The sequence below is a fragment of the Phocoena sinus genome, chromosome 12, assembly GCF_008692025.1.
Source record: "Phocoena sinus isolate mPhoSin1 chromosome 12, mPhoSin1.pri, whole genome shotgun sequence".
Taxonomy (NCBI): Eukaryota; Metazoa; Chordata; class Mammalia; order Artiodactyla; family Phocoenidae; genus Phocoena; species Phocoena sinus.
In genome coordinates, this window is record NC_045774.1 from 79,172,107 (window position 1) to 79,189,493 (window position 17,387).

The window sequence follows — 17,387 nt, forward strand, 5'->3', positions numbered from 1 at the left end:
TGTAAATCGGTTTTAAGTGCACCCAGGACGGAAGGGGAGGAAGGTGTAGGTGGTGATGATGGGGGATGGGGCTATGATGGGGTGGGGTGAGCCGCATCCTCGCAGTTCTGAAAACGAGAGCCGCTTACTTCCCTCCCATCGTTCTTAATTTAGAAAAATAAATTTATTAAAATCGCACGGATAGGGAAACCCGAGCTCCCCAGCCCGCCCCAAGCGGAGGAGTGAGCGGATTCCCTTGGCAGTGAACCCGGCTGCGGCTGTCCCCCTCCCCGCTTCCTCCTCCCCCTTCCCTGCCCCCCTCCCTCCTCCCCGGCGGGGCACTGCTACTACGGCGATCGCCACCTCACGCAGAAGGAATGCTCGAAGTATGCACACGTTCCCAAAAGTAGACCTCCTTCACCGCCGGAGGAGCATACATCACCCCGTGGCAGCCGTCCACCTTCTCAGGCGTTTCGTAACCGAGTAAACTGAGAGCTGGGAACAGCCCTCTATTAAGTAGCCCGCGGCGCGGAGCCTCTTCCCACTCGACGAAGGCGAGCCGCCCCAGACGCGTCCGCGCGCCGGCAGCTGCGGTCCCGGGCCGTCTCCGCCTGCCCTGCGGCGCCCGCCTCTCCGCCCGGGATCCTCCTTCTCTTACAAGTTCGCCCCGGTGGCCCTGCCGCTGCCCACCTCCGGGCAGCGGCCAGGTGCGCCCGGAGCGCAGCGCCGATTGCCGGGGCGCGCGGGGGCCACACCGAGGGCCGGCTTCTACGACGCCGGGAAGCCGCTATCGCCGCCGCTATCTCGGTCACCACCGCCTCAGGTCGGTCCGGCTTCCGGCCCCGTCACCTCGTCCCTTCCAAAGAAAACTAGGGAAACTTGCTTCTAGCCTCTCCCTTGCTCGGTTCTAAGCCACTAAGGAGCCCGAGCGGGGACCGTTTGGACTTGTGCCTGAGATCTGCCGGGTATTCTGAGCTTTTTGTGATTCGTCTGAGTCATTGAGGGGGAAAGAATTGTAGGTTTTCTGAAGAGCTGATGCAGGGAGGCTGTGCGCGCGTAAAGCACCCCGTTCGATGTGCCAGAGTGTGGAGGGATTTCGTCTATAGATGCTTCGTTGAAATTGACGCAGGGCGCGCCGGTCCCGGGGCCGCCAGTCCCTCAGGGCCTCGCGGCTGCCGCGGTGCCGCACGCCCGCAGGGAAGGTGTTTTAGCGATGCACGGCGCGGAATTCTTTGGAGGGCCGGCGGAGGGCTCTGCCCCTCGTCGAGGCTGCGTCGGTGTGTGTGGCATCCAGAGACAGACTCCCGGGCGAGTGATCTGGCTCCTTTCTCTGCTTTTCAAAGCATCCCACATGGTGGGTCAGCTCAGCTCTCGGGGGACTCAGCTTTGGCCGACTTTATCTAGCTGCTGGAGACAGCTCCCTCCCCCGACCTCTCCCCCTCAGTGCATAAGTGGACGCCCTACTCAGGGTCGTGGAACCCCTGGGGGAGTTTCCATCCCATATCCAAAGAGGGTAGGGATCAGAGAGTTATTTACGGAGCGGAGACTGTAGCCAGGCAGCAGAAGAGGTACAGCAAAGGAGGCACCCGTAGGGTCCTTACGGGGCTTTCTGGGACCCCTTTCCCCCCAACTCACCCCGGATTATGTGGCCTTCTGAAGTGTGCTGGAACGCTGGGGAGGCACGGGGCAAGAAAGGAAATGAGCGCTAAACTCGGTCCTTGGGTAACGAATGTCAAGGTTGCTGTGGGTGATGCGCAGGGGATCTGGAGGCACCCCGCGGGGTAGGGGTGAGGGTGTCATTTCCTTTTTTAACTTGACAAGGGAGTTAAAGGAATTGGCCTTTTCCAGCGGAGAAGGGGGAGGGGACGAGTTGGCAAGAGGAGATGAATCCCGTAAGTCTCCTACCGCTTTCCCCACCCCCGCAATTGACTTGTATTCATACATGAGGGTGAAGTGAGGGAATCCTCGCTGCCACGTAGGGGCGGCCGCTTTCAGATTTTATGTCTGAGAGTGCTCAGTGAAGTGCTGCTAAACATTCATATAAATATTTTGGCTAAAAGGAGATAAAACTTTTTTTTTTTTTTAACATATGGGTGGAATGCCTGGCAGGCTGGCCGAACTGATTCTATGTTCAGATAACCCCGAGGCATGATTCCTTGTGCCGCTGAGTCAGGTAGCCGATAGGTGGCGCTCTAGACCCAGGCAATAGCCCTTCCACTACTCAGGTTTTTGTAGCTAGTGAAGAGGTTTAAAAAAAAAAAAAAAAAAGCAGCACACGGTTTTTCGCTGGGTCGACTGTTAGCCTTTAACTTTTCTCGAGCATGACTGCCAACTGAGTTGGAAATTATTATAGCAAAGTTAAGGCCAGATGACGGGACAATGGGCCAGTCTCACCTCTTGCTTTTCACTGATGTAGAAAAGGGTTAGAAATGTCAAACAGTTGTTAATTAGGAAGAAAGAAATTGCTAGAGTTCTTGGATCCCCAGAGCAGCGACAAAAGTTTGGCTTCATAAAAATGAGCTCTGGGCAATTTGGCACACCAGTTCATCAGACATTTAAAATGCAATTTACACTCAGGTCCAGGAAAGCTGCCCTAATACATTGTGCCAATAATTTGGAAAGACGCGGTTGGAGGTTGTCAGTTTCTTTTCTCAAAGAGGGCTCGACCTGTGGCTCATTTTTGGATTCCCAAGCATGACTTCTTTTTTCACTAGGCCTGGTGTGTTGTCTTACAATCATTTATGTACCTCAGAATCAATTCTCTTTTTATGTTTTGCTTCTGGAAGGCCCCCCCGCCCCCACTTTTAAGTTCGTTGCTAGTAGCTTTTGTCTCTGAATTGGACCTTAGAATATTTTGGAAGATTTCCTTCTACTGACGTGGGTTAGGCACCTACTGTGTGCTGGGAACCACAAAAGACGAATAAGACTATTTGTCTTTAAAGAATTAATAACCTAGTTACAGAATCGGGAAAAATCAGTGTAGAATGTATTCTCCTCCTGAGCGTTTAAGCCTGTAATCTTCTGGAATAAATGAACAGTTAAATGAGAAGATTAATTATTACTGAGAGTTTTATTAAAAAATGTCCTGGGAGGGGCTTCCCTGGTGGCACAGTGGTTGAGAGTCCGCCTGCCGATGCAGGGGACACGGGTTCGTGCCCCGGTCCGGGAAGATCCCACATGCCGCGGAGCGGCTGGGCCCGTGAGCCGTGGCCGCTGAGCCTGCGCGTCCGGAGCCTGTGCTCCGCAACGGGAGAGGCCACAACAGTGAGAGGCCCGCGTACCGCAAAAAAAAAAAAAAAAAAAAAAAAAAAAAAAAAGTCCTGGGAAAACAGGAAAGAGTGCTTTGTCTCTTCTATTGCCTTTCCCTTTTTACGATGTATTTTAGAGTTGTTTTTTTCCCCTCATCTTGAGTAAAAGATTTATCAGCTGTGAAGATAACATAGCTAGCAGGGGGTCAGGTTTCTCTTGGTCTGCACATATTTCTGTATAATCCATGTCAGACCTTCAAGAGCTGCGTATTTGTAGGCAGAACAAAATGAAGAAAAAAGAGAGTAAAAGAGGTTTATTATACTTTTCCAAATTACCCCGAGACCACTAAAGTACCGTTACCTAAAGAGTTCAGCAGCTAGGAAAAAACGGCTGGTCAAATAAAACCCCCAGCTGGAAGAGGCATTTGGTTGAGTCAGGGAAAAGATGACCTCTGAATTAGCCATCACCCAGGGGGACGGAGTTATGTGGGGCGTGGTAAGGCCTTCACCCCGGATGTTAAAAAGGGCCAGCCTCCAGGAAAACAGGACCCTCTTTAAACTTGAACTCCCTCTTAGTGCCCGTGGTTAAACTGCTACAGATGAACTTGACTTACACTGCTTCACAATAGGCCCATTATATGCTGGTCTGGGCCTTAGGTTATTGAGGCAGATCTGGTCGGGTCCTGGCCCGGGTCCAGGCTTCAGTTCTAACCTGGCGCCCGGCCTGCCCGGACCCGGTTCTGACGCCGTCACTGCTTCCTCCCGCAGATCCCTTCATGCGGCTTTGAGCCCCGAGGCCGAGCATGCGGACCAGGCTTCCCCCAGTGCTCGCCGCCCTGGGCGCGGCCCTGCTCCTGTCTTCCATTGAGGCAGAAGGTAAAAGGCTCTTCCCTCCTTCTCCCCCGTGACCATGCAGAACTCTAGAAAGGAAAGAAGCAGATCTTTCTTGTCTCTGTTGCTTGCTGTGTTTCTCCCTGCGCTTCGTGTGTTCTCCCGGAGTTTCTCTCCTTCGGAGAAACGCCCCCTTCTCTGAGGTCTGTCCATTTCCCAGCTCTCAGGTCTCGCTCTTTCGTATTCTGCTTAAGCCGTCCCGTACAGTGCTGTGTGCCCTCCTTGCTCTGGTCTCTGCGGTGTGCTGTCCACACTGCCACCGACACGGCCGCCTTCCGAGAGGACCAGCCGTCCGGGAGGGGGCGACGGCTGCACCCAGCTCTGCGGGACGAACACCTCCGGGGGGGGGGGGTACCCAGGAGCCCCGGAGCGCGGGCGCGCTCGCTTGTGCGCGTGGCTGGTTAGCACCTGGCTCGGGACTGCGACCTCGGTGACAGCACACAATAAAAGACTCCAACAGAGCCGGCTCTGCGCGTCTGTGTGTTTTGTGGGGAGTTCAGTCGGCTAGGCGGGCGGTGCAGGCAAATGAGGTAGCAGCCCAACCGCCCAGGGGACTGGCGGGCCAGCAGAGATCCGGGACGCGGGGTGTGTTCTCGCGGCCCGAGGTCGCCGCTGTCTCTGTTTGGTTCGCTGGGCTACGAGACCCGTGGCCCAAGCCCAGGCCCAGCCCCACGCGAACAGGTTGGGTCTGGGCCAAGGTTCTCAAGCTAGGAAGCTAGCGGGCGCCTGGCAAGCCGGGCACCACCTACCCCTCCCTCCTTCCCTCAGCTTCAGACCTGAGTGCGGAGTCGGTCAGAGGTTCGGAGATGGGTCTCAGGGCCTCAGGGTCTGCAAAACGGCTCAGTACGCTCCAGCCTTGGAAAACGAAGGACTTCTGCTAGAGTTTTAACCTTGTTTTAGGCTTGCTGCGGTGTGCACTTGATGCCTTCCTTTCTCAGCATTCGCGGAACAAGCCCTTTCTGTATATTGACCCAAGAGGGGCTTCTGTGTCCTCTCAGTTATCGTTGGAGACCTGATAAACTAGATTTATTGTTCTGCAAGGTAAATGGGGTAATACCATAAAAGGCATCTTAAGAAATGTATACTTTTTCCAATGCAGAAATGCCCCCGATGAAATTAAGGGAGGAGAGCAATACTTCTGTGTGGGTCAGTGTGGAAGGGGGGTAGGGCGGGGGGCTTGTGTTTCTTAGAGGCTGTGGGGAAGGAGAGCTGTTTTATGACCACACTGAGATTTTCAAAAACTTTCTATTGTGTTTGATTCTCGAGTTTGAGACTGCAGGTACAAAAGACCAAGATTGGGCAAAGCAGAGAGTCTTCAAAATGTACGGCTTGTTCAGAAAAGTGAGGGAAACTTGCTGGCTCTTCTTATCTGATTAATATATGAATGTAGAGGCTTTTCAGAGTGGCCTCTGTGAAGTAATATTCAGATGAGATGGCCTTTAATGTTCCTTTCTATGTCGTTGTTAGGAAGGAATTTCACTTGAGGAACTTCTGGAAGCCCTACTAAAGATATTTTTAGATAATTCACTAAAGTGGCATATTTATTGCTCATTAAGAAAATAGTTATTTGAAAATCAGAAAGGGTTGAGAAGTCTTAGGACAAGAATTGAGTTGGAAATGATGTAAATGGAAAAAAATCAGTTCTGAATTGGATAATGGCTGGTTAGCAAAGTGCAGTTGAAAAGAACATTTTACTGTCTACATTACTGATTGTTTCCGTATTTCTCATAATTTATCTTTTAGATTTGTATTTATTTCCACATTATACAGCTCTTTCTTTTGCTTTCTTAAGCTGTTTCTCTTCTTGTCTCTCACCCACTTAGTCCAGCATTTAATAATGATCCTTTTGTAAGATCTGTTATTTGGAGAGGGCCTTATTCTAGTTTGGCACTGTCAAATAGAAATACATTGCAAGCCACAGATGCAAGCCACATATGTAACTTAAAATCTTCTGGTTATGACATTAAAAAAGGAAAAAGAAGAAGGAGAAATTAATCTTTATAACATATTTCACTCAACCTAATATATCCATAATATTACCATTTTAACATGTAATCAATATAAAAATTATTAGTAAGATATTTTGCATTCTTTGTAGCTAAGTCTGAAATTGGGTATGTATGTTATGCTTGCAGCGCATTTCATCTGGACTGGCCACATTTCAAGCGCTTGATAGCCACGTGTGGTTTGTGGCTCCAGTACTGGACAGCAAACCTCGGGTGTTAATTGCTAAGTGGCCCCAGGAGCCTGGGAAGGGCTAACAAAGTTTGTGGCCAAGGCCTTTCTGGGGACAATGGGCTGCAAACAGAATTTCTCTGAAGTATTTCTGATGGCACATTTCACAAATTCAACTGGCAGCCCTGCTTCTTGATATGTTATTTTGATCTTAGTTCAAAAGTAGCCATTGTGGAGGGTGGGAGGGAGATGCAAGAGGGAGGAGATATGGGGAAATATGTACATGTATAGCTGATTCACTTTGTCATACAGCAGAAACTAACACACCATTGTAAAGCAATTATACTCCAATAAAGATGTTTTTTAAAAAAAGGGTACATTAAAAAAAAAAAAGTAGCCATTGCTACTTTTCTTTCCCTTTTGCAACTCATACTTGTACTCTTGTATTCATACTATTTTCCAGTCAGTTTCTACTTACTTTTTTTTATATGTTGAAAGCTCAATACCTTTAATTAAAAGGTTTTGGCGTTCACTTTTTGCATTGCTCCCTTTTTATAGGGGTACCACCTTTGTCATGTTGTTTTCTTCTACCTACTTACACAAGGAACTTTATTTTTCATAATACAGTATTTGTTCCATAGAAATAAGAGTGAAAGTGATTTTTTTTGCTTTTAATATTTGTAATTTTTAGCTACAGCATAGACTTTATTAACCTTATAACCTGGCCAGTGCTCTGTAAGATCTAGAATGTGTAACTTATTTTTGGTTCCTGTATCATATAGTATGTAAATTGCCATTTAGAAAATTTAACGCTTTGCATTTAAAGATTAATGGCCAGTGTTCCCTGAGAATTAGACACCTTTCTAGTTAATCTAGAATTTGAGATGGACATATGTTTTGTAAAAAATAGAGTTGTAATTTTAGTAAGTCTGATTTGTAGTTCATAATATATAATGAACGACTGGATATTTTTAATTCATGAGTGAGTTGAAGTCTTAAGCTTTAATTATCTTACGTCTAGGTTAAGAGGCTAATTAATGTATATTTCTATAATCCTGTGTCTAACTTATGTTCTAACAGAAATTTCAAACTCGACAGGAACTTATAGATCATCTATTCTAATCCTCTCATTTTCCAAATGAGAAAATGAGGACCAGAGAAGCTGAATAACTCAGTCAACTAACCTGATTGCCTAGGGACAAGGCATAGACAAGACCCAGGTCTTCTAGTCCCGGTTTCGTGCTAGTTTGTCCACACTGTGCTGCTTTCTTGCTTGAAAACGGGTTGACCCAGTCAGTCTCATGAAAGGATGCATTTTGTAACCTGTACAGAATAATTTATCACTTGTCTAAAAATATTAACTTTTCAACTGCTTATTTTTGGTATCTTATAAACACAGACGAAATGAGTATCTGTATCATGGCAGAGATCATTAAATTTATACTAGCTTTGGATGGAAAATTTAAACTAATGCGTACTGAATATAGTAAAACCACACTTTGTGCACTTCTCAAGGTTTCTGCCATTAAGGTAGTACCCTTCTCAGTGTTGCCATCGCAAAGATTAGACTAAAGGTCTTACTAGTTCATCAAGATGATATTTTAGTAGTGTGTTCTCAGTTTTCCTTTACCTTTAATACATTTTATACACTTGCCAAACCTTACTAGACTAATCTCCTCCCACCTGTCCGTCCATCTATCCATCCATCCATCCATCCATCCACCTCTGGGTAAACTTTTATGTCTTCCTCTTGGGTGCCATAATTAAAAGCAATGTTTTGTAAAAAAATTATATATCAAGGTAGATACTTTGGTTTCAAAATTGCTTGAACAAGTTGTAAAGTTAATATACCAAATTCTATCTGTATCTGAATTGGAGATGTCTGAATAGCACATATTGGTTGTTGACCAGGCATCAAATAAAGGTTTTTTATAGAGTAGAGAAATACTTATGTATATTTTAATAGGCAAATACGTATCAATATTGGTTTCTAAAGTTAATCTTTCACTCAAATATTTCTTATTTTTTACATTTAAGCAAGTATGGTAGGAAGCTGTATGCTCTGGAGTCAGACTATGGGATCAAAGTTTTCCTGCCTATTAGCTGTGTTAACCCTTGCGAATTTCACTGACTCACCGTTAATCAGGGATAATTAGGCCACTCTTCTGGGTGATCATGAGAAAAGAAGGAGACAATATAGAAAGTGACTAGCTCTCTGCCTGTCACAGAAGAGACACTCAGCAAATGCTAGCTATAATTATTCCTAAAAAGTCCTAAATCCTGCCAATTTATCTAAGGAAGATATCAGCAGAATGCAGCTTTCATAGCATAGCTTTTTGATAACAAAAAGCATTATTCATAAATATGAACTTAAACTGCTAGTGTTATGAATACTTAAAATTTTAGTTTCTTCACTGTCAGTATTCAGTTTTATGAATATATATGATTGCTATCTTATTTATTTATAATTTTACTTCTATTTGTCTTTGTTCAGATTCTTCTTCTACACAGCTATGACTCTTTACAATCATAATCCCTATGTAGATAGTTCATCCTAGAAATATTCTGGCATCTGCATAGACGCTGCTTGTAACAATGCAAGGGCGGTTGTGAATTATTTTTATATAAAATAAAAGATTTTCAAAGTTAATGAAGATACATTTCGCATTGATTCAAGTTGACAGGGGTCCACACTCACACCTGCTTTATTATCTCTTTTCATGAGACAAACAAGCAAAATATATAAACAGAATGGCAAGCCTAAAAGGTTTTACAAGAGATAAAAGTGGCAAGAAGAAAAGTGGAAAGGGCTCTCTGTTGTACACAAGCTGGTCGACCATTCTTTCCTACTTTTGATCCCCAAGTACCACATCTGAGTTTCTATAAACACCTTAAAATCCTCTGAAATGTTAAAGACTTTTCCCAACAGTCAATTTTTCAGTTTTTCTGGAATCCTGGTCATTTGGAAATCAACAAGGTGGGCGGCTGCTGCCCCTCAGCAGCTTTAACCTAATGTCTGCTGCTTCAGGTCAATTTCCTTGCAAGGTTGGTGGTACTGTTTTTCCATGTACTGATTTTTTTTAAAAGCATGCTCAGGCCAGTTGCGTCTGCCTTTGCATTAAATTTGTCCTGAGCCATTGCTACTGGAACAATATTTTATAATGATATTCTTAATACCTATTGTCCTATTAACATCTGTTGCATGCTTGTTATACTAAGTGATGACTGCCAGTAAACCTCGCAAAACGGTTACAGACGGCAGAATGTTGAGTAATTAAACTATGCATGTAGATTAATAGTCTAATCTCACTGCCTGTGTATGGATAGTAAGAAAATAACATTCATTCCATTACTAGCGTATCCAATAAGAATAAAAAGCCATCTCCTACAGTTGGAAGCAGCAGTTCATTAAAGCAAACGTTTGCTTAATTTGTATAATTTCCATTAAAATGTGCTATTAATATTACATAAATACCTAACCCCAGTTCAATTCTATGACTCGTGTCTCAAAGCTACTGCTATAGTTCAATTGACCTTTAGGAAAACCTAAAAGGAGACTGTAATCTCTCAAAAGAGAGACAAAAATTCTGACTCACCAGGAATACTTTCAATCTGAAACACTTTAAGAAGAGTATGGCGGAAAGTCATCTTATTGTGTGGACCTGCTTCAAGAGTAATACTTTTTAATGCATCGACCATGCACTGACAGTGAGTCAGTACAATGCTGCATGATGAGGCATGAACACTGCAGAGAGAATATCATTATAAAATATTTCTGGAATGTCTTTGTGTAACGACTATTGTACATGGAGGCTTTCGTTCATTGTGGGAAACTAAAAACAAGTCAACATTTCATTGACACATGCATGATGCTGTACAGTTTTGTATGTAAACTATTGCTTTCTGTACTTTTCGATTATTCCTGTCATTGACTTCTCCAAGATTTATGCGCAGTCGTGTCTTCAGATGGCTGATCCTTCCTCACTATTTTCTTTAAGTTCTGTAAATAAATGTCCATAAATATATATTGATGTTGTCTTTTCATAATTAACCATTGTTTTGTAAAGGACCATACTGGCATTTTAATTTAAAATGCCACTTCTAGTATGGAGTATACCTGCTGCAAAGGAAAATAACAGTGTTGGTTTACACCTTGCAAACGTACCGCAAATTGGTGTAAACAGGCAGAATGTTTGTTAGTTTTATAAACATCTGTATATCACTCTTTATATACTTATAACTGATTGACACCCCTTATTACTATTTTTGAACATTGGTCTATATGAATACAAATATACATTTAAATGTATATTTCCTCGTGAGACATAACAGTGCTAAATTTCCCATGATTCCTCCTTTTTATTAAAATACATTTTTCATCTCTGCCACAGATTGAGAATTATCAAACAAAAATTAATAACAAGGCAATGATGCAGAGAATGAACCAAAATATCATCGATCCTTTTCCACATCATGGAAAAAATGTATTATGTCAGTGTTCTCACTTAACCTCTGTGGTCGTAAGCAGGTCGTGATTTGGCATGCTTATTCAAAGTGCACTCAGCATGTATCGAAAGTTCCTTAATTGTTATGTGAATTGTTTGCACACGTGGTTATTATATGTGATTTCATTGTACCTGTATGTACTTGTATCCAAATATGTTTCTATTACGCTTGATTTTGCTGGCCATTCTTGGATGACCGAGCAACTCAAGAATCCAAAGTGTTTTGTGCTGTCTTCCGTAATATGTATACTCTCTGATGTTTTGTCACATCTTGTCAGCTTTTAATTTTATTCTCGTCCAACAAGATATCTTTTATATTTGTTGGAAACAAATTTATGCAAAGACAATTTTAGTAAGCTTTGCTCAATACAATTCTTTATTAATTAAATTGACCGTTTTGTGACATTGGAAAATGTAACTGATATCAACTCTCTCTCTTGCAGTTGACCCACCTTCAGACTTGAATTTTAAAATTATAGATGAAAATACTGTTCATATGTCATGGGCAAGACCACCTGATCCGATTGTGGGTTTCAAAATAACAGTGGACTCCACAACGGGTAAGTTTTGTGATGATGGGATTTTAGGACAGAGACATCAAAGGGGATATAATCTGATCTTTTCCCCTCCTTCCATTTCATTATGAGGAAGCCAGGATTTAGAAAACCTGAGGGGTTCACCTAATGTCGCCAAGATATTTGGTGGACTCAGATCTCCAGATTTCCAGCCCAGGACCCGTTATTATATTTTTATAGTGTTAGCTTTATTGACTTGGTTTGCTGTGCTAAGCTGTTGTTACTAAAAATAGACTCCCCCCCATCAGAATATTGCTGGTAATCTTTGCTTTTATCAAATAGAATGATCATTTCTTGACATTTTTCTTGAATCACTTAATCTGTCCAACACTTCAAGTGACAAGTGATGAAGTGAGTTGTTACACCTTGCCCAGCGTCCTGCACACTTCAGTACTCAGGACACAGATTCTGGGATGGTGGTGAGCTGCCATGATGGAAGACAACGATTTACTAGATAGATTCTGTAGATCCTAAGGCTAAGCGTCTTTGAAAGAAGAAAACTTGTTTTGCTTGTTCTCAAAAGTTTTCTTTAGTATTCGTGATGTCGCCCAGGTGTGGAGAATCCATCTCTGTTGATTAACTTTTATTTCTAACGTGGAATGGGAAAATAACCAGTTTTACTAGCACTGGCCAAGTGGTAGGAAGAGGTCTGTTTTGGCTGACAGAAGCGGTAGATGATGTCAACATGACTTAGCACCAGAGATGTGTTTACATACTTGTGGCCTTTAAAAAATACCACTGATTTTGAATGCTGGTTTATCAGGAAATTGGGAAGCTGTATTTTTCTCCCACATGATCCGAGAACTTAAAAAGCGATCAAGAATTTACTTTTTATTCCTTGAATATTTTCTTCCCAAATATATTTGCCGTTAACTATTTCATTTATTCCAAAGCAGAAAAACAGTTGAAAAGAGTTCATGTGGTTTCCAGATGTTGGCGATGACTGACTCCTATACCTTAAAAACCTAGCAGAGCCCTGGTGTCTTGTTTTCCCATGGGGGCCCTGGTGGGTTCTGCAATGCGCCACATGTAAACCTGGAGCATTTCTCAGGGTTCTTTTACATTCGTTACCTTTTTCGATTATTTATGTTTTGATGAAAATTTAATATGTTTAAGAATTTTAAAAGTCACTTAGTCCCTAAGAACTACTGTGTTTCCTGATTGAATTGAACCTTGTCATAATCTAGAAGGAAGTACATAATTGTCAGTATATAAGGAAACGCTCAGTACACTGTGCCTTGAAATGTTTGATGCCTAGTTAAGTCAATTCAGAGGACCATGGTTACCCATTAGTGTATGCTCCCATCCCCCGCTGGAGTACGGAGGATGCACTTCTGTAGAAGAGGATGCTGTTTCCCAGTAGATGTTCCTTTTAACCTATGGGGTTTGTTGTCTTTGAGTTGATTTTCAGCCCTTCTTTTTCTTTCAGTGCTCTCCTCCAATGCATCATTTAAAATTAAATTATTTTCTGCTTTATCTCTAACTTATAAAAAAATTTGTTGTCTACCATTAATATTCAAAAATAATGAGAGATTTTTGTTTGATATTCTGGTGTCTCTTTAATCTAGAGGAATACTTGAGTCCACAAACAAATATGGGATATGACTGTAACACGTAAAGGCAATGCCAGTCCATTTACTGAATTTCTAGAATTCAAAATGTTTGTTTTGGAAGGCAGTAAAGAATAATGTTTGGGTATTCTAAAAAAATGTGTATTTTGAATTTGCAGATTTTGAGTATGCGTTATGTTATATGTGAAAACAGTTTTGTTGCATTGATGTTTTTCTTTCTATATTTTCAGACGGACCCACTAAAGAATTTACCCTTGCAGCTAGTACCACTGAAACTTTATTAACAGAGCTTATACCTGAAATAGAGTATGTGGTGACAATCACTTCATATGATGAAGTAGAAGAAAGTGTACCAGTTATAGGCCAACTAACAAGTAAGCACACATATAAAGTACTTTTATACCTTATATTTTGCAGAAGATTTCTCCAACTTTCAAATTTAAGTTGTTGTTATGCAGAGTTGATTTATATCCATATTAACTATTCTTTCGGTGATCCTAGATGTTAGTAGCTGTGAATAATTCATTCCTGATTTATAATCCTGGTCTCTGGAAACAGCGGGAATATTATGAATGAAAACTGTTAAAAACGTTAGGCTTTGCCAGACAACAATGTTAATATCCATTTTGAAATATATCTAAAATCTCCCTAAAAAATAATGTATTTGCAAGGGAATGCTTATTTGGCTGTATCCTCTGACCAGCCGGGAACGGACCATACATTTGAAAGACAACGTACTTATTTTCTTCTTAGGAAGTAATTGTATGGGTCCGTTTCTTTTTGTAATAATCAAGTTTTGATTCAGTTCAAACAGGTGGCCCGATAAAGCCAGGGGAGAAGAAACCTGGAAAAACAGAGATACAAAGTAAGCATTTCCCTTAATATTTCTGCTTGGCTTTGCAAAAGTTATAAATGTAATCTGAAGGAGATGTTCCAACTAGGTCCATAGTTTGATCTCACTCCTATATTAATTTCTGTAAGCTTTATCTACAAGAACTATGGGCAACGTAATAGTAATGTATGACTAAGTGGTTATAACACCTACGTTCTGACTTTCTAACCTTTCATTCTATGTACTAAATATTCTTTTTACTGGGAGTGTTTTAAATGTGTGTGTGTCCAAGTTCCCCTGCAGGATTTTGGCAGTAGGTGAAAAACAAAGCTCATCACTGGACTTAACTCCTTTCTCAAAGACAAACTATAGAAATAGGTGGTAGCTCAGGGATGCCTGAGAGCTATAAGGCTGGACCACAAGGGAGATGCCCTCACAGTGTTTTCAGCAATTCCATTGCCATGAAAATGTATTTCTATGTCTCTGTATATGTTATGCTTGTTTCTAGGGTGTTTACATGGGCTTAGTTGGTGCAGTTGTAACCGTTTCCGGAGTCTCTGTAAGACGTCTCTGATAAGTTGATGCATTTGTAATCAAATGAAAGCAATTTTAGTGTCTGGTTTTGTGGCTTCTAGCCCCTTTTGGTCTTACACTCCTCTGTGTGACTTGCTGGGTTGGAGCCCTGAAGGGTTTCTTGGACTTCTAATTTTGCCACCTTGTAAATTGGATTTATGACTCAGGATAACAATAAAAAGATTGTGAACATGAAGTTCCCTTTATCCTGAATTTTTCCTGCCAGGTCACTGTTTATAATTCTTTTTCATGTCTGCTCATCTGAAGCGAAGTTTATAGTATGCAGTTACAATGCAAATATTTTCCCTGAATCATCAATATTTATTCTAAATCAAAGCATCATTCTAAATACTGACTTTCAGTAGGCTTAAATTGGCCCATTAAATAGTAGGCAAAAATTATTTAGGCATGCAACTTGTATTGGCTTGCAAATTTCCCAGGACCTTTCCTCCTCTTCCTAGCCAAATACTTCTCTTATTATCTACCAACTGACTGCAGGGACAAAAATATCTTCAGAAAATTCACTCAGCTTTGCCTTATGAAGACAGATTTTCATAAAAACCAACCTGTTCCCCCCTCCCCACCTGACCACAGAGAGAGGGGAAAATATGTTTGGTTATAAAGGCCAATTGTTGCATTTTTAGTGATTTAAGGGTACTGCATATATTTCTACTTTTGAATGAAAATGTTTCCTCCCCGTTTTGTTTAGTACAAGAAGGTTTTAGTTGTCCATTTAAAATACATTGATAATTAGGACAAGATATCATGGCGATTTTGCATCACATTTATGCTTGTTGGTACTTCTGTTAAGACTCCATTAACCCTCTAGACTAACGAGCTGCAAACGTTAGACAATTATATTGTAAAATGCAGGAGAATTGTTAAAAAAGATGCGCGCTTTTCTTCAACCCTACCGCATTTGCTTAAATGGTACAGCAATTGTTTTGTATTTATTGATCTCAGAATACCGAGAATGAAAACACTTTGCTTACATTTCTTTCGTATGTCTCCTAGATATTTTATATAGTTTTTACTTGGAGAAAAGAGTGAGGATATGGTTATAAAAATAGACAAATCAATAGCAACGGTACTTGGGTCACAGGCTCTCGGAGAATGGGTCATATATGTATCTAGTCTTGCACAGTGTCTTATACAACAGTTTAAAGACATATAGTTGCAGAAATGCATACTGAAAACGCTTCTATGTGTGCCAATAAAGTTTTACATTCTTTTGTGCATGTCAGTTGTGGGTAAAGAACAATGTGAAAAGTTCTAATGAACAAAATGACTTTAGGAGCCAACCTTTTTGCCACGTTAGTTTGTATTCCTTAATGCTAGATAGATTTATTAGTGTGTCATTTAAAAAATATATCACATGTATTTCAGAATGCTCTGTCAGTGCCTGGACTGATTTAGTGTTCCTTGTGGATGGCTCATGGAGTGTGGGAAGAAATAATTTCAAGTACATTTTAGACTTCATTGCTGCTCTTGTATCTGCTTTTGACGTTGGGGAAGAGAAGACAAGGGTTGGAGTTGTTCAGTACAGCTCTGACACCAGGACGGAATTTAACTTAAATCAGTACTACCAACGGGATGAGCTGCTTGCTGCAATTAAAAAAATCCCATACAAAGGTGGCAACACGATGACAGGTACGTTTTTACAAATTGTGGTATTGTTTAAGGTAAATGAAGTATCTGTTTGGGAAAGAAAGGATGCATTGCCCAAATTATCATATGTTAAATAATATTGAAATTAATCGCATAGCTTTTGATTTTGGTAAACTTGTGTCACGTGGAACTGAACATATTTCTTTTTCATTTCAGGGGAAGCCATTGATTACTTAATTAAAAATACTTTCACGGAATCTGCTGGATCAAGAGTTGGCTTTCCCAAAGTGGCAATTATTATTACAGATGGCAAATCCCAGGACGAAGTGGAAATTCCAGCAAGAGAGCTTCGAAGTATTGGGGTTGAAGTGTTCTCTTTGGGTAGGTCAAGTTTGGTTAAGTATTTTCGTTTTAGAACTACTTTAATACTTAATGGCCAGGAAGATGAAGGGTTGATTCCTCAAGGAACGATTCTTTCTCAAGGAAGGAAAGCAGTTTTTACTGCATTTGATAGTATAGTGTTAATCCAAATCATTTTTGAGTAAAAGTTCTGCTTATCTGTTTCTCTCACGTAACTCCTTTAGCATATGCATTAAGTAAGGCGGTATTCACATTCTTGGTCAACACTCTGCTTTTCAAAGAATGCTGGGCCAATGATTCTAATAAAGATCCTCCTCCTCTTATCATTAAGTGTTTTTTTATGTTTCCTCTCTTATGTAACTCTTGAAGAATTCAGAGGGTTCCAGCTCATTCAGGACTCTGGAAGTAAAAAGTATTATCTTTACAGATGGCAGGGACAAATGATGGCATGGTTGGCATGAGAGCCCACTCTGCTTTACCAACCAGTCTTTTGCCTCTTTGGCCATGTTACGTGAAATGGGAAAATGCTTTTGTCATTTCAACAGTGGCATATTCATTAGGACGCAAAACAATTCCAGTTTATGACTGAATAGGACTTGAAAAATGTCTTTACTTCCCACACTTCCCTTCCCATATCCTTGTCCTTTTTTTTTTTTTAAGGCATTAAAGCCGCAGATGCAAAAGAACTCAAACAAATCGCCTCCACACCTTCCCTAAATCACGTTTTCAACGTGGCCAACTTTGACGCGATTGTGGATATTCAGAACGAGATCATCTCCCAGGTGTGCTCAGGTGTGGACGACCAGCTTGGGGAATTGGTCAGTGGAGAAGAAGGTGAGTGAATTGTTGGGCGTTCCCATGTGTCCCCCTCTTCCATTACTTGAGAGCAGTTACGGCTTCACAGGCAGGGGGACATTTAGTTGAGCATTCTGGTTCTATTAAATGGCGGAGGAAAAGAGTTTCCATCAGCATACTCTGCAGAGTGTTTTCAGGGCTCTTAAGAATATTTCAAAGATCCGTCAGTTTGATCCTCCCACATTTGGAACATGCTTCCATTTTATCAGTCATTG

At 41.7% G+C, this 17,387-nt stretch overlaps 1 protein-coding gene across 5 annotated transcripts in view; it reads left to right on the forward strand.

Annotated features, from left to right (window-relative positions):
• The first annotated feature begins 403 nt into the window (after nt 1–403).
• The window catches only part of COL12A1 (collagen type XII alpha 1 chain), a 114,067-nt gene continuing 97,083 nt past the window's right edge, over nt 404–17,387 (forward strand). For 4 of the 5 annotated variants that reach the window (XM_032650698.1, XM_032650701.1, XM_032650702.1 and 1 more), the window contains exons 1-8: nt 451–802; nt 3,996–4,103; nt 11,242–11,358; nt 13,175–13,318; nt 13,750–13,809; nt 15,736–15,999; nt 16,174–16,338; nt 16,978–17,151. In XM_032650698.1, coding sequence (XP_032506589.1) covers nt 4,031–4,103; nt 11,242–11,358; nt 13,175–13,318; nt 13,750–13,809; nt 15,736–15,999; nt 16,174–16,338; nt 16,978–17,151 — 997 coding nt within the window. In that variant the 5' untranslated portion in view covers nt 451–802; nt 3,996–4,030. Of the gene's footprint in view, nt 4,104–11,241; nt 11,359–13,174; nt 13,319–13,749; nt 13,810–15,735; nt 16,000–16,173; nt 16,339–16,977; nt 17,152–17,387 lie in introns of all 5 variants that reach the window. The other variant, XM_032650699.1, reaches the window with a different exon arrangement.